Source organism: Megalobrama amblycephala, linkage group LG8, assembly GCF_018812025.1.
Source record: "Megalobrama amblycephala isolate DHTTF-2021 linkage group LG8, ASM1881202v1, whole genome shotgun sequence".
NCBI lineage: Eukaryota > Metazoa > Chordata > Actinopteri > Cypriniformes > Xenocyprididae > Megalobrama > Megalobrama amblycephala.
This window is the reverse complement of record NC_063051.1, coordinates 25,109,947-25,134,698: the sequence shown is the minus strand read 5'-3', so window position 1 is coordinate 25,134,698 and position 24,752 is coordinate 25,109,947. Positions and strand designations below refer to the sequence as shown.

The 24,752-nt window shown below is 37.0% G+C and overlaps 1 protein-coding gene across 3 annotated transcripts; it reads right to left on the bottom strand.

Moving 5' to 3' along the window:
* Nucleotides 1-13,759: 13,759 nt before the first annotated feature.
* Nucleotides 13,760-23,696, bottom strand: ssb (small RNA binding exonuclease protection factor La). Of its 3 annotated transcripts, none has more exons than XM_048200231.1 (12): nt 23,558-23,696; nt 23,027-23,088; nt 22,836-22,939; nt 22,038-22,212; nt 21,644-21,751; nt 20,206-20,309; nt 19,225-19,296; nt 19,101-19,143; nt 16,762-16,899; nt 16,447-16,639; nt 16,221-16,337; nt 13,760-14,820 (listed from the first exon to the last, which is right to left on the bottom strand). In XM_048200231.1, the coding sequence occupies exons 2-12, from the start codon at nt 23,081-23,083 to the stop codon at nt 14,726-14,728; spliced, it is 1,206 nt and encodes a 401-aa protein (XP_048056188.1). In that variant the 5' UTR covers nt 23,084-23,088; nt 23,558-23,696; the 3' UTR covers nt 13,760-14,725. The 3 variants fall into 3 exon arrangements, with proteins under 3 accessions (XP_048056188.1, XP_048056189.1, XP_048056190.1); XM_048200232.1 differs by having other exon boundaries at nt 23,027-23,085; nt 23,558-23,691; XM_048200233.1 differs by lacking the exon at nt 23,558-23,696 and adding an exon at nt 23,204-23,221.
* Between the last annotated feature and the right edge of the window lie 1,056 nt (nt 23,697-24,752).

Below are 24,752 nucleotides of genomic sequence, written 5' to 3'. Positions count from 1 at the left end.
AATGATTATACGTAAACGGGTTTGTACATAATCATAATGTACACATAAACAGTGCAGATTTAAGGTTTTCACTTTTAAAGTCAACATGAAATACAAAATGCAAGCCATTTTACTTCAGCCATCTGACTTTAATGAGTGAAACAGAATGTTAAATAAGAAAAAAATTATTTTATAGTCAGATGGATGGAGGGGAGGCATTTTTGACATCAGATGAAAAGAAAGGTTTTGGTGAAGTAAATAATTAAAGGTGCCAAGAACATGTTTTATATAAGTCATGTGATCAGATGTAATATAAGTCTTAAGTGTCCCCTGAATGTGTCTGTGAAGTTTCAGCTCAAAATACCCCATAGTTTTTTTTTTATTAATTTTTTTAACTGCCTATCATTATAAATGCACCGATTCAGGGTACGCGGCCCCTTTAAATCTCGTGCTCCACGCCCCAAGAGCTCGCGCTTGCCTTAAACACCATAAACAAAGTTCACATAGCTAATATAACCCTCAAAATGGATCTTTACAAAGTGTTCGTCATGCAACATGTCTAATCGTGTAAGTACAGTGTTTATTTGGATGTTTACATTTGATTCTGAATGAGTTTGATGGTGCTCCGTGGCTAAAGCTAACATTACACACTGTTGGAGAGATTTATAAAGAATGAAGTTGTGTTTATGAATTATACAGACTGCAAGTGTTTAAAAAATGAAAATAACGACAGTCTTGTCTCCGTGAATACAGTAAGAAACGATGGTAACTTTAACCACATTTAACAGTACATTAGCAACATGCTAACGAAACATTTATAAAGACAATTTACAAATATCACTAAAAATATCATGATATCATAGATCATGTCAGTTATTATTGCTCCATCTGCCATTTTTCGCTATCGTTCTTGCTTGCTTACCTAGTCTGATGATTCAGCTGTGCACAGATCCAGATAATAATACTACCTGCCCTTGTCTAATGCCTTGAACATGAACTGGCATATGCAAATATTGGGGGCGTACATATTAATGATCCCGACTGTTACGTAACAGTCAGTGTTATTTTTGAGATTCGCCTGTTTTCCGGAGGTCTTTCAAACAAATGAGCTTTATATAAGAAGGAGGAAACAAAGGTGAGACTCACTGTATGTCATTTCCATGTACTGAACTCTTGTTATTTAACTATGCCAAGATAAATTCAATTTTTAATTCTAGGGCACCTTTAATGAGTGAAACAGAATGTTAAATAAGAAAAAAAATATTTTATAGTCAGATGGATGGAGGGGAGGCATTTTTGACATCAGATAAAAAAACAAAGGTTTTGGTGAAGTAAATAATTAAAATTATGTGCATCAATGAATCATGTACAGTAAGGGGCAGGCACATTCATAGACACATTTTAGCATTTAAAACAGACAAACTACAAAGGAACTGAACAAAATGAGCCTTCATTGCATAGCTATATTAAAGGAAAAGTTCATCGGGCCAAAGGTCACCCTTCTGCTGAAACTTGACTCTCTCGTGAACACGCATACGGATTTTGCCGGAAGCTATAGTTTATAAAGTTTTAAATATGGATATTTTTCTTACAAAAACCAATCATTTCGCTTCAGAAGGCATTTATTAACCCACAGGAGTCAATTACGTTTATGATGGATGGATGCACTTTTTGGAGCTTCAAAAACTGGGTGCTATTCAATGCCTATTACAGAGCTGGGAAGAGCCAGGATATTATTAACATAGACCCCGCCCTGAGGCAGTTGTACACTGTCCGCCATTTTCTTCAGGCCGGAGCAGCTGAAGTGACAAGAATGTCTCGTAAGCAACACAGGTGTTTTGTTGCTGGATGTAAGAGTGAACATAACAGTCTTCATGTACTCCCAACATCAGAGCTGCTGAAGACGCAGTGGATTAGTTTTATTTTTGAAGGGAATGTGCCCCCATATACCTTAATTCGTTTAAGTCTGCACCAATCATTTTACACCAGACTGCTTTGTGAACAAGGGTCAATACAAAACAAGTTTTGCAAAAAAGTAAAAAGTTACTCAAGGATGGACCAGTACCAACTGTTCGTGATGCAATTTATAATCTCCGAAGCAATACTGGTTACGGTAGTAAAGAATGGGAGAGAGCATGCACCTTATAACAGTTCATCTGAGTTATTTTACGAATATAAAGTTTACCAGTTTATTAAGCACCCCAAGAAAAGGCAGAGGGTCTGTATATATTTGTTTACTGTTAGTCGCTGTGTATATTGATGATAATGCAAGGGAGATAGAGAGTTTATGGATAAAACTTTAATGTGCACTTCTTGTACTATGTACAACCTTCATCATTCATCTTCATCTTTTGACTGATGTACAATAAACATAAAACTCAACAGTAAAGTTTTGGCCATCATTCGGACGGGGTCCGCTACAATAGGCTTGTACTAATTGTGGATAAACGTAAGATGACAACATAAATTATAACATTGCGAACAGTATAATCGATTTAAAAACAATGCAGAAATATAAAACTTCTCATGTACAAATGTTTATATATATATATATATATATATATATATATATATATATATATATATATATATATATATATATATATACATATATATATATATATATATAGCAAAATATGCATATATTTTGTATTTTGAAAGCTTAGAGAGATCAACTCAATTACATCATTCACAGTACTTCATGGGAGTGGGTGAAGCTAAAGAGCAATTTTGGCATATGTTGCTTTTTTTGACTCACTGATTGGTGTAATCTTCTGTAAGGAATTCTGCTGTTAAATACGATTATTTTAAAAATAAGCTGAAATAATGCGGGCTGACAGCTTCAACAGAAGCAAATGCAATGGATTAACAACCTCTTAGCTTAGAGTATGCCTGTCTTTAAAGGTTTAAAAGTTATTGTTAAAAATTTATTTTCCTATGGAGAAAATGAATTGAGTTTTTACTTCCGGAACCCGACTGTTGAGCTCTAGACCTTATGTAGCCCCGCCCCTTTTCAATGCTGCACTCGTTGTGTTCCATGTTCTGGTTTTTATTTCCACATTATGAAGGTAAGATCTTACGAATTTATGAATGAACCACACATTTTAAAATATTTTTGGTCTACTGACATTTGTTATGGCATCCGGAAGTACAAAGTACCTAAGGTCTATATGCTTGTCCTTATGTAAATATGCTAAATGCTGGCCCCCAGACTGATCTGAATGATCCATTTTACAAACTGACACTAAGCCACTGCACTGTCAAAACGGAAACTATTTTTAACTTGACTCTCTTGACACACCATAAACACATCACTCATGACATGAGATGCTGAAAAAACAGCTACTTAAGAGACAAAGCGTCCATCTAGCAAGTCTACATACACTGACATTTTAAAAATGAAGAATGCATTCATAAACTGCTCCTAAAACCAGTAAATAGGGTCAATTCTGACATTAAACATGCCTTAGGACAGCTGTGCCTCATTATTTGAAGAAAACATGGGTGACCTTCTGACGTAGAACATTATGACAATCATCTCTCTCTTTTGCACCTCCTCTCTGTACATTTATCTTTCTCCGTCACAGTCTCCCACCTCTCTTTTTCTGGGTGGTGATGGGGCAGAACAGTATTGACAGCCCCTCCACGGCCCACTGGTCAAGAGTGAGTGTTCTACGCCCCTCATCTCCCGCTTCCACAGGCCAGAGGAGGGTTGTCATAGAAACAGACCATCTGAGGTTAAGCAGAGTACGTGTGCGACTCTTCCGTCATTTCTCTCTGCAGGTTGGCCCACTGAAAAATTGGGTCAGCACTGAACCCTTATTCTGCCATTAACATTTGCCCACACAGATAAGTTGGTGGGTGGCTAGGGTGTTCTGAGTGGTTGTTAGATTATTTCTTACTGGCACAGGTCGAAAGGAGCCCAAGTATGCACTCAGATCCCTCCTTCAATGCCTTTTGGGAGTTTTATCATCCACACGGTGAAAATTGTACATCCAATTGCTCAGAAAAGTAATAATACAATGCGAATGCACCTAAACAGTGATTTGCGTGGCATATTTATAGTTTAATGGTTAGAGAGTAACACCAAATCCTAACCAGACATGACAAGCAGTGATTCTTCCATGTAAGTCCACACAGTGAAATCTCATTGGTCTGCAGTCTTGCTCCATTTACACTCTACAGTTCAAAAGTTAGGGGAAAGTATGTTTGTTTTTTTTAGAAATTAATAATTCTATTCAGCAAGCCAGGGATGCATTTAATTGCTCAAATGTGACAATAAAAATATGTATAATGTTATAAGACTTCTAATATATATTCTTTTGATTCTTTCTATTCATCAAAGAATCCATAAAACAATGCATGTTTTTCACAAAAATATGATTTCTTGAGCAGCAATTCTGCATATTAGAATGATTTCTGAAGGATCATGCACTGAAGACTGGAGTAATGATGCTGAAAATTTAGCTTTGATCACATGAATAAAGTACATTTTACAATATATTAAAATAGAAAACAGTTATTTTAAATAGTAATTATATTCCACAATATTACTGTTTGTACTGGATTTTTAATCAAATAATTGCAGCCTTAGTGAGCAGAAGAGACTTCTTTCAAAAACATACCGACCGATTTCAAAACATCTTATAGACCTCAAATTTTTGAACTGTAGCTGTATCCTGAACATCAAATATGACTGGCTATAATTGCATCATGCAGATTTTTTATTTTATTTTTATTTTTTTAGACAGAATCACTGGAAACTAGAGATGTTCATAACTTAAAGGTGCAGTATGTAAGAATTCTGTCCACTAGAGGTCGCTAGAAGCCTATTTAAAACAAAGGCGTAGCTTGATGATGTCAAGTTTGAGCGCGGAATCTTGGGACATGTGGTCTTCACCTCAACGGCCGGTGCAAAAGAATAGGGATAGGACTCGGGAAGAAATCATGTTCATGGATGTGATTATTAACGTTACTGTAGTATGAAACAGAGCAGGGCCGAGTGTTGTGGGAGTGAACGAGGCCACTGGAGCGATTGCGCACAACACACGCCTCACGAGCAGCGGAACTTTTATTATGACACAGTCGCCGGCGCTGCTTCCGCTTTTCCGGTCATGAGTATGAGGTAGCGCAGCTCTGTTTATACATATCAGATACATTTGAGTGTGTTGAAAATTATGTTATAACATTACTCTGTGCGTTTGCTCTGCGGCTGGTGGATGCATGGTAAAGCATGGTACTCGCAAAAAATCAAGAAAATTAGATTTAAACAATAAGACTAAATGTGTTGAGCTATATAACAACAATTAGTTTTCCGTCTATAAATATATCAAAACAGTTGTTCCCTTGTCTATTAAAACGTGTTTTATATTAAAGCGTCTTTGGTGTTTCCATGGTTTCTACAAAATAAAACCAGAAACCGAGGCAGACCGAGGTTAATGCGGGTATGACGCCATTGATTGGCGACTACTCACACGTCCCGGAGCCCTGGTTAAAATTGCAATTTTTGAGATATTGTAAGTACTCAAGTGAACAAAATATATAACACTGGCCTAGTGGTTTTTGGATATTTTACTGCAAAAATATTACATATTGCACCTTTAACTGGTTAGGATAAGTCAATTCAAAATCCCTCACCCTCTATATGAGCAATAAGAATAGTGACCACTAAGAATAAAGGGGGGAAAAAGCTACATTATATTGAAGTAAATGTGTTTTTATGTAGCTCTCCATGCCCTAGTTACACAAAATGAATGTCAAAAGTGTATTGCACACAAACACAAACCGTGGCCATCCGTGAGTCTCGCCACCCAGACGGGCCTCTTTCAGATGATGAATGCCTTTGTGCTCACCGTTAAACATCTCTCTATTGTCTTTATGATTATGGCCGCACAGATAACAGCAATATTTCTGTTCATTGGCTTGCCTCTGCTTAGCGTCGGTGTGGTCATTAATAATGTCAGGATGGCTGATAGCGACCCCATCGCCATTTATCAAAGCAAAAACTCACTAATCATATGCACATACGACCTGGGCATTAATATCACTACAGCTGCAATAACTGACAGCAGAGGAAAGCCCAATGCAGAGAGATCTTCAGCTGACCTTGAGACTACATCTGTGCATTTATGTCTGTGAGAGTGAAGAACTGGGTCGCAACAGGACGTGACCACACATACAGCTGTATATGCTATGAAATGGAAATTCTCCTTATCTATTTTCTAAATGCATTATCATATTATGACTAATTCATCCATGCTTTTTAAATTTTGTTTTGACCCCATAATTTTTAATCAAAATATCATAACTGGATTTTCTGGTGAAACAACAGACTTCTCTCTGGTGATGTATGCATGACTCCTTTCTTACAATCGACTGCAAGCTCTCGCTCAGATCTGCCTCCATCCAATCAGCAAGTGACAGATAAAACCCCCACCCTAATTTTTTTTTATTGATAATCCATTACACTTATATGATATTCATTACACTTATGTAATATTCATACCCTGCTAATAAACACTGCATAAGCTGGTCAGGCTGGTCCTTTAAAGAGGTTTTGCCGACCAGCTAAACCACCTGCTTGGTCAGTCTAGAAAAAAAAAATAAGCCAGATCAAGCGTCTTCAGCTGGGTTAAGCTGTCATTTTTCATTAAGGGAGAGGAATCAGACTGCTGTTTAGCTTACATTTCTGGAATTTATTAGAAAATCCATCAATCAATCCATCCTGCTATGACAGGTATGTAAGCAATGTTTGGCTAATTTGTTAAAGTTAATCATCTATTTAATTAGTGGCAGGTACAGAGGACATGCAACCAGATACTAATTACCTGCTCACAGATACATAGTGAAACGGCTGTAGTATATTAGAGCCAAACGGATCTACAGAATTAACTAGATTTTATATTTTCCTATGCAAAAGTCACCTCAATGATGCCAGGAATTTGCTTGAAGTTGCATTTCATTCTCTTGTTCTAACTTCAGCCATAGAAAATCATAATTCAGATAATTTGTTAAACATAATATAATCACAATTTGAGGAATCATTCATGTCCAGTGCACAAATGCTACTTAGGTTTAAGGGTTTTATCAAATCTTCAACCCCAAGTATGGGAAAAGGACCACTAACTATGCATGTACAGACATGGAATTCAGAAAAGTTAAAGGTGCCATCGAACGTTTTTTTACGTTGTAATATAAGTCTAAGGTGTCCCCTGAATGTGTCTGTGAAGTTTCAGCTCAAAATACCCCATAGATTTTTTTAAATTAATTTTTTTAACTGCCTATTTTGGGGCATCATTAAATATGAGCCGATTCATGCTGCGGCCCCTTTAAATCTGGCGCTCCCCGCCCACGGAGCTCGCGCTTGCCTTTAAAAGCATAAACAAAGTTCACACAGCTATTATATCCCTCAAAATGAATCTTTACAAAGTGTTCGTCATACATGCTGCATGCATACATCGGATTATGTGAGTATTGTATTTATTTGGATGTTTACATTTGATTCTGAATGAGTTTGAGGCTGTGCTCCGAGGCTGTGCTCCGTGGCTAACGGCTAATGCTACACTGTTGGAGAGATTTATAAAGAATGAAGTTGTGTTTATGAATTATACAGACTGCAAGTATTTAATAATGAAAATAACGACGGCTCTTGTCTCCGTGAATACAGTAAGAAACGATGGTAACTTTAACCACATTTAACAGTACATTAGCAACATGCTAACGAAACATTTAGAAAGACAGTTTACAAATATCATGTTATCATGAATCATGTCAGTTATTATTGCTCCATCTGCCATTTTTCGCTATTGTTCTTGCTTGCTTACCTAGCCTGATGATTCAGCTGTACACATCCAGACGTTAATACCGGCTAACGTTACCCTTGTGTAATGCCTCGATCATGGGCTGGCATATGCAAATATTGGGGGCGTACACCCCGACTGTTATGTAACAGTCTGTGTTATGTTGAGATTCGCCTGTTCTTCGGAGGTCTTTTAAACAAATGAGATTTAGACAAGAAGGAGGAAACAATGGTGTTTGAGACTCACTGTATGTCATTTCCATGTACTGAACTCTTGTTATTCAACTATGCCAAGATAAATTAAATTTTTAATTCTAGGGCACCTTTAAATATGTTATAGCCACTTTTTTGACATTTTGCACATTGTCCTTTAACTACACTGAACAAAATTATAAACGCAGCACTTTTGTTTTTGCCCCCATTTTTCATGAGCTAAACTCAAAGATCTAAGACTTTTTCTATGTACACAAAAGGCCTATTTCTCTCAAATATTGCTCACAAATCTGTCAAAATCTGTGTTAGTGAGCACTTCTCCTTTGTCGAGATAATCCATCCACCTCACAGGAGTGGCATATCAAGATGCTGATTGCACAGATTATTGCACAGGTGTGCCTTAGGCTGGCCACAATAAAAGGCCACTCTAAAATGTGCAGTTTTATCACACAGCACAATGCCACAGATGTCGCAAGTTTTGAGGGAGCGTGCAATTGGCATGCTGACAGCAGGAATGTCCACCAGAGCTGTTGCCCGTGAATTGAATATTCATTTCTCTACCGTAAGCCGTCTCCAAAGGCGTTTCAGAGAATTTGGCAGTACATCCAACCGGCCTCACAAACGCAGACCACGTGTAGCTATTTCATGATGAATAGAATTTGAAGACAACACTTGTTTAGTAACCAAAAGATACCACTCACATCTCTCAAGACTTGCACCAAGTAAAGATCAAAGCATGACTTTTGGCCAATAAAAAGGCATTCATGATGTTTCTAGACAGGACTAAAAATAGAAACTAATCATCTTGTCACTGCGGTGTCAAGACAGCCTAAGGGAGAAAGATCCCCACCAATTTAATTTGCTGCCCTTGTACGTCTTATGACAAACTATATCTCAGTCAAAATATACACATTCAGTATTCATCAACTGCACATTTTACCATGACCTTGAATAAAGGACATTCCCCGTTTCTTGCGCACACACACACACCCCAACATTGTTCCGTTAATCTAACCTCTACAACACTTCATCAACTTAAAATACTACTTAACGGCTGCACATAATGCACTGGGGCTGGAATTAAACCTCCATTATCAGGCTGATCTCTCCCTGTCCATTCATCTCTGAAAGGCTTTGCCACCCACAGATTCTCTTCCTTAAAGCCCTGATTGCTCAGGTATTGACCATGTGTGAATGAGAGCAAGCTGTAGGTGCCTGTCACCGTTATACTCATGCACTTTTCAAGGACATGTAACAATGGATGTCCATCAACGGTGTACATGCTGAGACAGCGACGTGACAGCTTCCGTCAGTGTGAAGTGAGGTTGCTTACATGCAAAAAGGTCTTTACAACACATACAGTAGTGGCCAAAAGTGAAGTCCGGAGGGGATATTTGGGTAACACTTTATTTTGATGGTCCACTTTAAACATTCTACTCACTATAATTTGCAACTACATGCAACAAACTCTAACTTGGTTAAGAAGGCAAACTACAGCTACAAGTTTTTTGGTCCCACTTTATATTAAGTGGCCTTAACTACTATGTAAGTACATCAAAAAATAAGTACAATGTACTTATTGGGTTCATATTGAATTGCAAAACACATTTGCAGCTATTGAGGTGGGATATGTAAGGTTAGGGAAAGCTTTGGTGGTATGGGTAGGTTTAAGGATAAGGGTAAGGGTTAAGGGATGGGTCAACAGTGTAATTATAAATGTAATTACAGAAATTAATTACAGATGTAATTACATGCAGGTGTTTTTAAAATATAAGTACAATGTAAAAACATGTATGTACACAGTAAGTGCATTGTATCAAATGATTAATTCAAATGTAAGTACATAGTAGTTAATGCCACTTAATATAAAGTGGGTCCGTTTTTTTAACTATGCAAACAAAATGCATAGAAAAAAAAAAATTTGACTACAACATAATCAGTTATTAGATATCAAGCCATTTGATAGCTTGAGGCAATTATCTACTTGACTTCAACAAGTGCTATGAAATTCCAACTGAAACATTGTAGATATTGGATTGTGTGCTAAATAACCACCGACAACCCATTTGTTAACAAACGATTCATGTCACGTTACCGTGTATGGCGGTATCTCTGTAAAAGATCATAAACCCATTCGCATTCATTTCACAGGACGTGCTTTATGTGCACTGAATAGCAGCGGTTTTGGTGTCACAGTCAAATGTTTGACTTTCAGGTGCTGCAGACATTGAAAGACACCAGGGACACTCATTGTCATGCGGACGACTGTGTGTGCATGCAAAACAAGGCTGACAATAGACCGCACTGATGCATGAAGACCTGTGTGTGCGTGTACCATATGAATACTGTGAGCTGCTCAATGTCAAATGATCAAAAATAGAAAAAAAAACATAGAAAATGTAGTTAAAATCTTCTAGGACATTTCAGAGGAAAAACATCAGAAAATAATCAAGCATCTTAACCAGGAGAAATGAGAACAACAACGACATATCATGAAAATCTGACCATGTTTAAGTGCTATAATCGGGTCCCCGGCGCATCTACCAACCCAGAAACCGTGAAAAAGGACAACCCAGTAACTTTGTTTTGGTAAGCCTTTCTCTGCAAGCATGTGAAAAAATGAGCTGCTCAGATTTCGCTCCCCTTGTGACGTAGGAAGGGGATCTTATTATAATATCATCGCCCCTTAATCTGCATGTTTCCACCCATGGCGCTGCCATTTTGTTTTCGCAAGCTACAATGGTGTACCAGCTCTAAGGCCATGGCAAAAGTTCGAGCAAAGCATGCTAACTGTTCTGTCATTGGCTGCACAGACAAGCACAGAACACTATTTAAGCATGTTGGGCTGCTTTAGATAGGAGGAAGTGTTGTTGCCATGCCATCATTTTAAGCTGCTTCACCAACAATGGTCAATTCAATGTATTGGCACAAAAAATTAACATGCTGGCCCATGCTAGTCGATGAGTTGAATCAACTCTGTGGCAAATACATAAATTTATCCACTATCCATTCATAAACATAGTTACATTTTAAAAGTTGTAACTTTTTCCTGAATCTCTCCATCAGTGTCCGACTCTGGTTTGAACAATATAAGGCTATACAATGTTACTGACAATCGTCATTTTGGCTGCGTGAGATTCTCCAGCTTTGTTGTTGTTGAGCAACTGAAGCATGAGCTGTTAAAGCTCCGCCTTCTTTTGGAAAGAGGGCAGGAGCAGCAGGTCATTTGCATTTAAAGGGACACACACACAAAAAAACTGTGTTTTTGCTCACACCCAAATAGGGGCAAATTTTAGCTATAATAAATGATCTGTGGGGAATTTTGAGCTGAAACTTCAAAGACACATTTTGGGGACACAAGAGACTTATATTACAACTTGTAAAAGGTCCCCTTTAAGCAGTTTGCATAGAAAGAAATGACTCAATTTTTTCATGTAAGTGATGTTTGCACATGTAAAACCATGTTACTAGAGTGATTTTGTGGGTTAAAAAGAAAAAGAAAAAAGAACCTGAACTGGTTTGCTGGTTTTAGAAGGATTTTAGGAACATGTCAGCTGGTCGACCAACTAAACCAGCTGAAGAATGACTTGGCCAGTTGGTTGCTAAAGCATTGCTATGTGGTTTTAGTGTGTTATATATTTGCTCTAGGTGGCTTCTTACTGGCCCAAGCCTATGCTATTCTTGACCTTAGACAACAACTGTTTTTCACAGTGGAATGAACATCTATATTTATAATATGGACAAAACAGTATGAGGTTGCTCAAACAGAAAGCTCAACAAATGAGTCAACATACTACAGTGGATGAGATCAAGAAACTGCAATGCGCTGACGCAGTAAGCTGAGGATCAACACCAATTTACTGGAAATTTGGTTTGCTTCTCAACAGTGACAACATTGCACCAAATGGACAACACAGACAGAAGAATTGGCATTCTTACGATAAAGGACACAACCACCTCTAAGCAAAGCAAAACCTGAATTTAGCATACAAAAACTGCAGTGCTGAACACTAAAAAGGAGTTATCACGCCCCCTGCTGGTTGCATGCTGGTATCACAAATATAATTTAGATGGAAAGCTAACCTCTAAAAGACATTAAGTTTTACACTTACTCTCTTCAAAACTTTGTAAAGACTTTAAAGTCTTATGGAGGTCAGTGTAATGGTAATGTAATAGAGTAGGTTAACATTCTTTTAAAAGCAGTGTTTTATTCTATACAGATCGTTGCTCCAATAACAGTTGCTGAAACAATCCTGATATGCAAAAGGTGTTCACATTTTCAAAAAAACATCGATGTATTGTAGCATTTAGTTCGCATCATTAAGTCTGTAATATTATAGAGTAAGATTACTGTTTAGATTCAGTCTGTGGAGAGTGCAAAATACTGTTCTCATCTGCCACAGTAGCCTACTGTTGCAACCTTAATATAGAATTTTTATTTTAAATGAGCTATTAAATGAGCATTCCAGCTAGGCAACGTCTAAGTACATGCTCTAATCTTTATAAAGTTTAATGCATGGAGAAGACGAGAAAAAAAAGGAAACTGAATGTTTTAAAATGCTTTTATATGCATAGGCTACATTTTGGAGGATTCACTACATATTTGTAAAAGAACTTGGTTAAAGTGTATGTTTCAAGTTAGTGGCCGTCGTTAATATGCCATTTGCCTTGTTTTTCCTAAAGAACAGAAGGCAGATGATCAAGATGGCAGCCAATAAAAAAGGGCCACTTGCAAGGCTCTCAGATGTTCAATTGTTAAAAGATCGTTTAAAAAATGTATTTTGCCTGTTGGTTATTCAAGTTTAAGAGAACCAGCGACAAGAGCTACACAAATGCCACGATTCGATTTTGATTCATAAAGCTTGCGGTTCGACTAAATTCCGATTTCGATATTGATTATTTGGAGTACGTAGGCCTATCAGGTACACGGCAAATTTTCAAGAAAAAAAAAAAAATCTCTCTCAACTAATGCTGTGAACTAAACTATAGGCTACAGGCAACTCCAAGTGGTTACTATAAATGTTAAAATGAACTTATCTGTATAGGCTATTTAGATAGATTTAAATTAGCCTACTACACAAGGAAGTTTTTATAACGTTATAACAACTTCTTAATGACAATTATGTATCTTTTTTTTTTTTTTAAATATATAAATATTTAAATGGTGGCAGTAATAAAAACATGATTGATTTATTCAAACATAGAGCCTATAAATATTGAAAAATAGGTTAAGTAAAAATACAATGAATATGCAAAATGCTGCATATATTTAACAAATGCTCCTCTTTAGAGTTCTTTTCCCCCTAGCTAACTATCGAGTTAATGAACATTGAATGTTTTCTGAGGTGAATGTAGGCTCTCTTTACGTGGCAATGTTCACAAGTTCTTTTATTGACGTCTTCCCGTGGTTTCAACATACCTGTTTATGTTCATTCAGGTTTTTTCCGTGCTGTAACTAGTAGTAAATTTGAAGAGATGATCGGTTCACATTACCTGAATGAATTGAGACGTTACAGTGATCTGTCACAACACAAAACGGTATTTATTGTTTGAATTTCGTAATAAAATGTTTTTGTTTTTTGTTTCTTTGAATTTTAAATCTGAGTAACAAAGTACCAAGCTTATTGCGATTTATTGGATGGGAGGCATGCTACAAAATTCAATTTGGTTCATCAAAAATGAGAGCGAGTAAAATCGAGAAATATTTTAAACCAGCCCTACTAACTACTGCATCAGTAATGACAATTTCCCAGGTAAAACCACATATAATTACTATTTTTCAAGATCTTTATTGAAATTCTAAATGTATGTAATATTCATCTCAACACATGAGATACAGTAAAAAACAAGGGAAAAACAAAACAATGAATGCCTGTTGAAGCCCTGAAGGGGTAAATATGAAGCATGTCATCTAAAACAGCACTTTAGATTAAGAGACATGTTTCTGTTGCTGTAATAAAGAAAAGGTGATTTAAAAAAAATCTTCAGTCAAAATTAAGTACTCTTAATGATAACTCTTCAGACATATATGCCTCTAACCACTTGAAGCATCTTTACAGCAACATATAAAATGAAATAAGGATACCTCACACTTATCTTATGTTTGTGCAAGTGACAAAACCAATGGAATATTCTACCAGGTGAAAAATATTTTTTTGTTAATGGGAGGGGGGGTTGGACACTGGCTTAAGACTAAAAATTCCAAACATTTCCAAAACCTTAACAAGCTCACTTATAGGCCTCAAACATTTCTACAATAATACAGTATTGCATACAAACGCTGTTAGAACCAATAATCAGCTCCTTTGATAAAGCTGAAAACAATCGGTGCAGAATAAGCAGACTGTCACCGCTCTAGGAATGAAAGAACGCATAAAGATGTCAATAGTTATACAAGTGCTACCAGCAAACTGTTTAAGCTGTATAGACTTTGAAAACAACACATTTATAAAGCTGTAGATGGGATCTTAAATCATACCAACATCATAAGTGTGTATATGGCAAATAAATAAACAGCATCCAGGCATCAAGTATGTTTGTTCTAAGAAAAGAATTTCATAAGAGCTTGATGCATGATGCCTTTTTTTTTTTTTTGTTTAGGGATAAAGTGTGGCGTCAAGCTTTTGAGCAGCTTTTAGCCTTTGACACAGAAAGTAGAGTCTGAGAATGCATTTTCAAGGTCTTTTGATTTTACGAACATCTACAGTACAAAAGTAAGGCCACGGCTCCTTGCCCTTAAGAACCATTCTCGCTTTTTGCTTGTTTGGAAACCGGTTCTTCATTATCTTGTCCATTAGAATCAAGAGGTCTCTTCTTTGGACTGGCAGGTTCTGTTGAAGGGGAAAATACATTTCTGTTTTCATATGACTAAAATCAAAAACAAACTTAGCATTCATTTACTCAAACCTTGACCAGTGGAAAAGTCTGTGGGTGATGAAAAAAGTTCTGCTAGCATCTAGCATCAGCATGAAACACAAGATATCCATTTAAAAAAATGCAAACAATAACAATAAGAGAAAATGTGCTTTGCTACAATGTCAGCTTCTTAATAAAATAGTTATGCTAAAAACACAAAAGGCAATTAAAAAGTTTTTAAAACTGCATAAAGGGAAAGTCTGACCAAAGTCAACAAACAGGTATAACGTCTTTAGTGTTGTCTACGGAACAGAGTGATGCAATGATTTAAATGAGTATCTAATTTGTTGCAAAATATGCTAAATTATTATTAATATTGCAATATATAACAATAATGAAAATAAACTGTCAGACTATGTCTTAAAGGTCCCGTTTTTCGTGTTTTTTTGAAGCTTTGATTGTGTTTATAGTGTGCAATATAACATGTGTTCATGTTTCGCGTGTAAAAAAACACAGTATTTTTCACATAATTTACTTATCTGTATACCGCTGTTTCCACTGTCATAAAAACGGGCTGATGACTTCCTTGTTCTATGAAGTCCCTCCTTCAGAAATACGTAACGAGTTCTGATTGTGCCAGCGGTTCCTGTGTTGTGATTCGACAGCAGCTTAGCGTCTCTCTATGGCTCTGAGCGCTCCTTGCCCGGAAAGGTCACGCCTCTTACCATAACGTGGAGATGCACGCGCTCAGTGTTATTGTAAACATGTCTTTAATTTTACCCTATCAATTTGAGCCGGAATCAGACCCGGTGATTGGACTGCGTGATGAAAATAACAGCGTTTCGACGACATGGCGACAAACACACTCTACAAACGCAACTCTTGTGTATTCCTGTGGGCGGAGGTTAGTCAAAAAACTGTTTTAGTGACGTCATTAAAGAAGGAAGTAGAGGGATGTAGTCCAAACTGGCTGTTCGATGTAGGCGACTTCTGTTAAATAAAATATCTCGCTTGGCATTGAACTTTGAGCTTTAAAATTTTACAGATTTTATTTATACTCTAACAACAACATTACACACTAACTAAAGTTTGAAACATGGGATCACGAAGAACAGGACCTTTAAGTATAGAATATAATTAAACTTAGAAATAAAAACATACAAATGGTTTTAAAAATGATAAATATTACTAGGCATGAGAACTTGGAGGTAAAGAAAATGAAAAGCAAAAACAAATAAAACTAATAATAATGTAAAAAATAATTTTTAAAAAATATTATATTATAGTATTATTTTACTTTATATTATTAAAAATAAAATCACCCACGTGTGTGACATCAATCAATGAGAAAAGGACAGGAGAATGTCCCTTTTACCTTCATCGCCCTCTTCATCACTTTCAAACTTGGTCTTCTTTCCCCTGAACTGGGTCTGTTCTCTTCCTCCTCGGTCTCTGCGGCCTCCCCTGCCTCTTCCACGACCCCTGTGACCTCCTGCAATAATAGGATACGGCGTGCAGGAACAAGTGCAAATGTTTTAAAAAGTGAGATCATATGGGTTGAAATACCTGCATGTGTCTTTATTGTGTCCTGAAAAAATTACCTCTGCCTCCTTTGCGTCTGTTAATGGACTCCTGCTGATCCTCGATGATTTTCTTCAGCATCTCCATCTCTGCGTCTCCCTCAAGTATCTCCCACTGAACAACCTGGTCTTTAACCTTAGGATCCTCCCCTCCCTTAGCCTCGCGGACTTTTTGCAGGGCCTCTTGGGCGTTTGAGTGAAACAGGATGGTGCCCTGAGAAGGATATCAAAAATTAATGGAAGAAGACATCTTTAAGGTATAAATCAAATGATTTATTTTATTTGTATGTTTTTATTATTTATTAGAGTCATTTGTGAAGCATTCTTTGTTCTCACCTCTTTTGCTCCTCTGGTGAAATCAATCCATTTGATCTGAGCATGACCAGAGAAGACCTCGTGGAAATCTTCTCTCGATGTCTGACCCAATTCACCGGAGAACTTCAGCAGACAGCCTCTCTGATCATCCAGGGATTTCTGGGTAAACAGAAGTGTAATATTATAAAAGGGGACCTATTATGCCCTTTTTCAAGGTCATGATTTTGTTTTTTTGGGTCTACTTGGAAAAGGTTTTCATGCTTGAATGTTTAAAAAAAAAAAAAAAAAAAAAAAAAACACTTTTCACATAGTTGACATTGTTGCAGCACCTCTCTTCCCAGTCTGTCAGTAACGCTGTTTATTTCTGCTCTCTATGAAGTAATAATAATAATAATAATAATAAATACGTTTTCTGGGTACTCAAAGCACTTAACATGGTGGTGGTGGGGGGGGGGGGGCATCTCCTCAACCACCACCAATGTGCAGCATCCACCTGGATGATGCGACGGAAGCCATATTGCGCCAGAACGCCAACCACACACCAGCTTATTGGTAGAGAGGAGTGATAAAGCCAATCAGTGTATGGGGATGATTAGGAGACCATGATGGACAGAGGCCATGGTAAACCCCTACTCTTTTTTCGAAGGACATCCTAGGATTTTTAATGACCACAGAGAGTCAGAACCTTGGTTTAATGGACCTGGTGCTTGTTACAGTACAGTGTCCCTATCACTATACTGGGACCCACACAGACCACAGGGTAGGCACCCCCTGCTGGCCTCACTAACACCTCTTCCAGCAGTAAACTAGTTTTCCCAGGAGGTCTCCCATCCAGGTACTAACCAGGCTCAGCCCTGCTTAGCTTCAGTGGGCAACCAGTCTTGGGCTACAGGGTGATATGGCTGCTGGCTATATTTAAAAAAAGTAAAGCACAATGTGCTCTGATTGGTTGGCTGGATCATTGTGTTATGATTGGTCACCTGCTTCTAGTGTGTTTTGGAAATGCCACGGCCTTACCATAACCACAAGTTTCAACACACTACTAAATAACTCAACCCGGCCTAGCCAGTTTATTTTGCATGTGTCTGGGGCATAAAAAGATTTAAAAGAGGAATATTGTGACGTGTTTATTTGCTCAATTGAGGCGTTTCAGGAAGTCCAGAAAAAGTGTGCACGGATGTAGAAAATAACTCCCTTTGGAGTGACATTGTGATCAGACCTTTTTCATGCTCAAAAAGCAACAGTACACACTAAAGAAAGTTGAAAATTCCATTCATTCTTTACTATAGGAGAGGAAGAATTGTCTAAACTTGATAAATCTCCAAAATCAACATGCATGTTAGACCCTATACGACTAAGCTACTGAAAGAGATTCCAGAAGTCATAGATCCCCTTCTTAATATTACTAATTTTTTCATTGTCATTAGGATACGTACCAAAAACTTCTAAGCTGGCTGTTATTAAACCTCTCATTAAAAAAAAAACAAAAAAACAACTTGATCTGAGAATTAGTTATTTACAGACCATATCCAGATCAGATGGTGGACCTGCACCTAGACACGACCTCATCACAGCCCTGAATGTCAGTAGAGACCGTCTACTAGAACAATCCCCTGTGAAGCCCTCGCCGACACGACAGCCATTGGCACAGATCCTCAGCAAAGACCACAAGAACCAGACAAGTCCTCTGCACAGACCCCCTATGGCCAGCTTTGCCTCTATACCAGCGTGATGAATCCAATCTTCAAGCAGAAGGAACTGGATGAAATATTTTGAATGCTACCTATCCACAATCTGAATTGTGATGCAGCCTGAATTATAATCACACCGTGTTCGTTCGTTGCCAAGAGGAGAACTGGCCGCCCGTCTGAGCCTGGTTTCTCACACGTTTTTTTTTCTCCATTCTGTCACCTGATGGAGTTTGGGTTCCTTGCCACTGACGCCTCTGGCTTGCTTAGTTGGGGACACTTTAATATTCAGCAATATTACTGATTTGACTGGATTGGCACTATTGGATGAGTACTGAACTGAGCTGCATGATGACATCACTGTTTTCTACAGAGCTGCTTAATAGCTGAATTGAAGTCATTTCATAATTGATGTTCTTTAAAAACAGTTATTGAACCATGATGAAAACACTGAACTGATTTCAACTGAATAAGGACTGTTTACTATTGTCTTTTAAGAGCTGCTTTTGCATCATTGAATCTTTATTTTCAATGTAAAGCTGCTTTGAAACAATCTGTATTGTATAAAGCACTAAATAAAGGTGACTTGACTTGTAAAAAAGCATAATTGGACCCCTTTAACATAAATACATCTGAGAACTTGTTTTATTTGCATTTCTGCATGAAACTCACCAGCTCTTGTTCTTCAGCTTGTTTCTGCTTATCCTCCTTTTCACTGAAATGCACAGGTTTACCAATTATAACATTTTATGTCATCTCACTTTTTTTGTAGAAAATATGTAGTGTTGTGAATTACCTTTTTGCTTTAGCTTTTGCTTCTACGCGATTTTGCTTCCTCTCTGCCAACTTTTTAGAAAAGTATGCCTCTCTACAGAAAGAGGTCAAAGGTTAACACCTCTTACACCAGTATATTCAACACCATTCAGTTACTAGGTAAACATGCAATGACATAGGGGTGGGAGAGGGAGAGGGAGAAGAAGAGAAAAAAAAAAAAAAAAAAAAAAAAAAATCCAGCGATGCATCGCGATTCTCTCTCCAACAATTCTGGATCGATACTGAGAATTTTATTATAGCTTATAGTTTTAACCAGATGTGCGATGACGCTGAGTGTTGCTTTAGAAACACCCGTATTCTGTTCGCTTTCAATTCCTCACACACATACACCACTCAAACCTTCTGTAAAATAATCATTCATAAAGTTTGGAAAGGTTGAAACGAATTGCAAAGGACAATTGCGGGCTTCGTTGCACAGGATGGCCTGTTATGTCTTAAGGGATTAAACGGACAGGACAAACCACATTACTTCTTATATTTCAAAAGAGATCTGTGCATGAATGCAGCTTATCTCCCGCTGTCTATGTTGTCATAGTAACAATCAAACAACAGTAAAGATGAGAGGAAAAAAAAAAAAAAAACTACTCAGTTTTTGAATGGAAAATCTTAAATACTGAAAGCACTATTTGTTTATTGCTTGTAATATGTTTCTTTACTCTTTATTATTTCATACTTGTTTGTATATTTTGAAATTATATAAATTTAAAATTCTTAAACAACTGTTTTAATTTAGTATTTTTTTCAATTTGTAATTATTTTAAAAAGTAGGCTACTTATAATTACTTAAGTAAGGATTTTAAGTCCATAATCTAATTAATTAATTAATTAATTAATTAATAAGAAAAAAGTAGATCAAGAATCATTTTGAAATCGGATCATCAGGTGACTAAAGATTCCCACCCGTACAATGACACATGAGGAACTAAACCACAAAAGCACCTACTTCATCATGACGATCATCTCGTTCCCCTTGTACTCCTTCACATCAGCACGTTCGACAAAAGCCTTGGCAGCATCTTCAGATTCTAGAACCGCAAAGATTGATCCCTGCAGACGACAACAACAACAGTATAGAGCTCGGTTTTGATGAGGAAGATAGCAGATAGCTACAGTTTTCATATATTACAATTTAATCTGTCCCAGTGTTGCTAACTAAAACTTAATAATTGAACTTAATAATTGAAATCTAAATACAAATGTATATATAAAAACATACCATTCTACAATACGGTCTGATTGATTAGTTAACGGTTAACACATTAACAATGAGCAATACATTTGTTACATTTATTAATCTTTGTCAACTCAACATTAGTTAAAAATACAAGAATTCATTGAAAACACATGAGTTTTGTTTATGCTTTACAGAAGTATTTTTCATTATTAGTTCACATTGAGTAATGTAGTTAAAGGTACACCATCTATCTTTTGGCCCTCTAGAGTAATAAAAACAGCATATTCGCGACACTTTTTATAAAATTTTTAAATCCCTCAGTTCTCGCCATCACCGAAAAGCTAAACCCATGTTGATTCTGGTTTTATTACAAGCTCTGTCGCATTTTATTCTACAGAGATTGGGTTATTCTACTCGCTCATTGTGACAACTACTCTATTCCTCTCCCACACCATACATGCGTCAAAGTAGCCAGAGCAACTTTTCTCTATGGATGTGACGAAAAACGCACGGGCGAGTGACGTATGTATGCAATTTCCAGTGAAAACGTTCTCAAATGGTCTAAAATATAAACACTTATAATAAGCTTCTAAGAGTAAATCAGGATTTTTGATGTATAGACTTATTTACATTTTGGGGGAAAAAAATTATATTGTGTACCATTATAATCAGTGATGCTGTCTACACTGGATGTGACGAGGCATGCTTTGTCGCATCCAGTGTAGACACGGTGTAATAAAAAAAAGCATAAAACTACCAAAAATTAAATTAAAATCAACTGAAAATATTAATAAATGCTACAATAGTATATAAAATAATACAAAAGTAACGTTTTATTTGTCCAAATGGTTTCCTAGATGCTTTATTTTGTCACTTTAAAGTCACCATGAAATGAAAATCAAAAATGTATCTACATTTTTTCCAAATCAAAATAACATCCCCTCCCTCTTGCAGTGACATCTCTTCTCTGATGACGTGTTTACTGTCACGAGGGCGGGGCAACCCGTCACTCACATGAGATCAACCAATAGCAAACCACAACCATCCAATCAATTCTCCATGGACAAAATCAAGTCTTGCCCTACATTTTTCCTCAATTGAGAAACTGTTTCACTCAGATATTGGTCACAATAGGGAAGAAAAGACTATCGCAACTTCCGTTTTAATGCCATCTTTAAGAGAACTTATACTTTATTAAAAACCTTACTTTGAAAGTCTTCTGGGGTCCTTTCCTCATATAGATGTTCTCAACTGTGCCTTTATCAGCGAGCCACTCTTTCACCTCATCCAATGTAGTTTCAAGAGGAAAACCTTTCTGTTGAATTTAAACATAAAAAAAAAAAAAAAAAAAAAAAAAAAAAAAAAATCAATCAACAAAATCCACCATGTGGTTCAACAAATAGGCAGGAAAAGTAATAGCATCCTATAGGACAATCGGAGATGTAACTGCAGTGCATTCAAAAACAAGACAAGACAACATGTCCCAGTTTTACAGACAATACTAGACATGTTCAAATATTATTATAAGCTATTAGTTTTAGAGCAAAGGCAACACGGCAGGCAGAAAGAAGACTTAAATGTCATTGTTCCTATTCACTCACCATGTAGATGGATTTGTGTTTGAGCGCATCCCTGTATTCCTCATTGTTCTCTGGAAGAGGTTTATTCGGGTTTCGCCTTATTTTGGTTTTGTCCTCGCTGATCTCCAGCAGACCCGTTTTAGATTTCTGTAGCGCCTCAACAATGACGGCTTCGTCTGACACGAGACTCTTTAGTCTGTGAGGACAAATACAAAACGGGACACAAACACAACCACAGCAAAGTTATGTGGACTGGCTCCATGGAGAATTTAAAAATCTTCATGTAGCTCTTCTCTTTTTATCAAAGTAATTTATACAACATGTGCACAATACTAGTTCTCTGAAGCAGTCTGAAGAAGATAGCTTTGTGTGAAAAACAGACCAAAATTTAATCTCTTATATTGACTGTAAACTCACCACTGCAGCTGTCAAATGTAATTCTCCTTCAAAAATGTCTGGCACAAAACATCCAAAGGGGCCACAGGTAAATTTGAATGCGCATGAGAATAAAATTTGAGCTAAATTTCGCTCGGTTCCTCACACAAAACTACGGTATGGCTCGATAAGACCATATATAGTGCGTGATGAAGTTTATGGTGTTCTTCTGTCCTTTTTAGGGGCTTTACTGCCCATATGAACTGTCATATGGATTTGAGAAGTGTGCACATTATTCAAAAATTTCACCTTTAGTATTACACACACACAAAATGCAGGTCTGGCAAGACATGATGAGGGTGATTAAATAATGACAGAATTTTAATTTTCAGCTTTCCATATTTACAATTCCCTTTTATTCAGAAACATTTCTCTTGCAATTACCTGTTAAATTTCAGCATTGTCTCCAGAGTGACCCAGCCATCATCTAACTGCATCTGCTCCTTCAGAAACTTGTCTCGGGGGAGATTGTGGTCTCCAAAATAGTACTAAACAGACACAGAAACATTGGCATTCATGTCACTGGTATGTATGAAGGCTTGGAAAGATAAAATAGGCTGTTATGCTAATCTCACCTCAATCTGTTCTGCCACCTTCTTCTCCAGAGGAGACATTTCCTGATTGTCTGCCATCTCTGCTAGGATGATAAACAACAAAAACTGTCATGACACTTTCTTGCGCATGTTTAAAAGTCTGTGAACACTTACATTGTTTCTATTTTACATTTTCTATTAAAAAGTTGCATCACATACTATATTCTCATAAAAAAATGCACATGAACGTGAAAAACCACGTGTGAGTACAGCAGAACTCCTGCATGCAGTTTCTGTTATAACGGAAATTAAGTTGATGAAGTTTATAAACCCAGTGTTCAACAGCACAAAAATACGCAGTATGAATACTATATTTAACTTATATAAGTTCAGTTAACAGCGGTTATAACGCTATATAAAGCATGTACGCCACGCGCACCACATGTCACAGAATGGCACTGAACAAACGTCGCGCGCTCAATCTGTCATTGCTGTTTTTTCTGTCCGATCTGAAACATCGCAACACTGTAAATATCAGAAAAACAAGCAACGTCACAAAAACACCATACTCACTTTACTTGCGCTCTGATCTGTCTTAACTCAATGAAACGCCACACTAAACGATATCCGAACGTGAATCAAGTATGGCGTCGCTCTGTTATGATGTCACGCAGAGACTGGGGAAGAATCCTGGGAAATTGAGTTTTTCACTCAAACATTGTGCTGCTCTTTTTAAATCATTTTTTTAGTTTGAATGTGCTTTACCATTTCTGCAATCAATCAAATAAACTCAAACACTGTGGCAATTTATTAATAAATATATCAGGTGTTTTATTTCCTTTCTCTCATTGAAGTGTTTCATTTCAGTAAAAGAATATTGGGTATATTGTTTTATAAAACGGTTAGTTCCTGTCCTTGATTCTGATTGGTCAATAGCTGTGTTTTATTCACGATAAAACACGGCTATGACCGCTTCACCCAACGGTTGTGTGTATCACTACACAACACCTTAGTAACATAAACTGTTTGTTCTCAGTTGATATTGAAGCTTACTGGATTATGTAGAAGAGTATTGTGAGAAAGAGATCGATTGAGCGAGTTTATTACCTGCATTCAGATGTAGCATTTTCCTTCAGGTCAGTCCTATGTTCAAAATAAAAAATCTGTTTAAATGTCTGATGTATTATCCTGTCCTTTTAACAGTTAAGGGGTTTTCCCGTGACTGACAACGCTAGTCAAAGCATTTGTCAGTTGGGTCTTCCATGATCAAAACAATTCAGTCTTTTCAACGTAAAAGTCTTCGCTACTGACTGACACTCTCATAAAGACAGTCTTTGCCGCCATCTAATGGCGTAATGATGTAACTTCTGTTGCTGTTCACAGTCAGGGACTATTTTTTCCGGCGGAAGGAAGGCTTTTAGTGAAAGTTTACTTCATTAAAGTTGTATTGATACATATTATTTTGGCTTTAATACTTGTATTGTGTGGTAACCGTTTCATAAAAGCAATAAGGTACACGAGGCTAGTGCTGTGTTGTGAATAAGTCACGGCAGAAGGGCCTTCAGCCGTGACTTATTCACGATACAGCACTGCCTCTCGTAACTTATTGATTACTTAATTGGTGACCTTATTGGTCTTTTACAATATCTCTTTAACAAAAGCCACAATAAAACGTATCATATAACCTATAACTAATAGTTTTCTTAGCTTAAAGGGATAGTTCACCCAAAAATTCTGTCATCATTTACTCACCCTCAAAATTGCATCA

Excerpts from the sequence above, each read along its gene's own strand:
- ssb (XM_048200231.1), bottom strand. The coding sequence starts at position 23,083 with ATGGCAGACAATCAGGAAATGTCTCCTCTGGAGAAGAAGGTGGCAGAA. Across the intron at positions 22,940-23,026 it reads AGGTGGCAGAACAGATTGAG|TACTATTTTGGAGACCACAA; the intron begins GTGAGATTAGCA and ends GTGTCTGTTTAG. Across the intron at positions 16,640-16,761 it reads TCACCAGAGGAGCAAAAGAG|GGCACCATCCTGTTTCACTC; the intron begins GTGAGAACAAAG and ends TATCCTTCTCAG.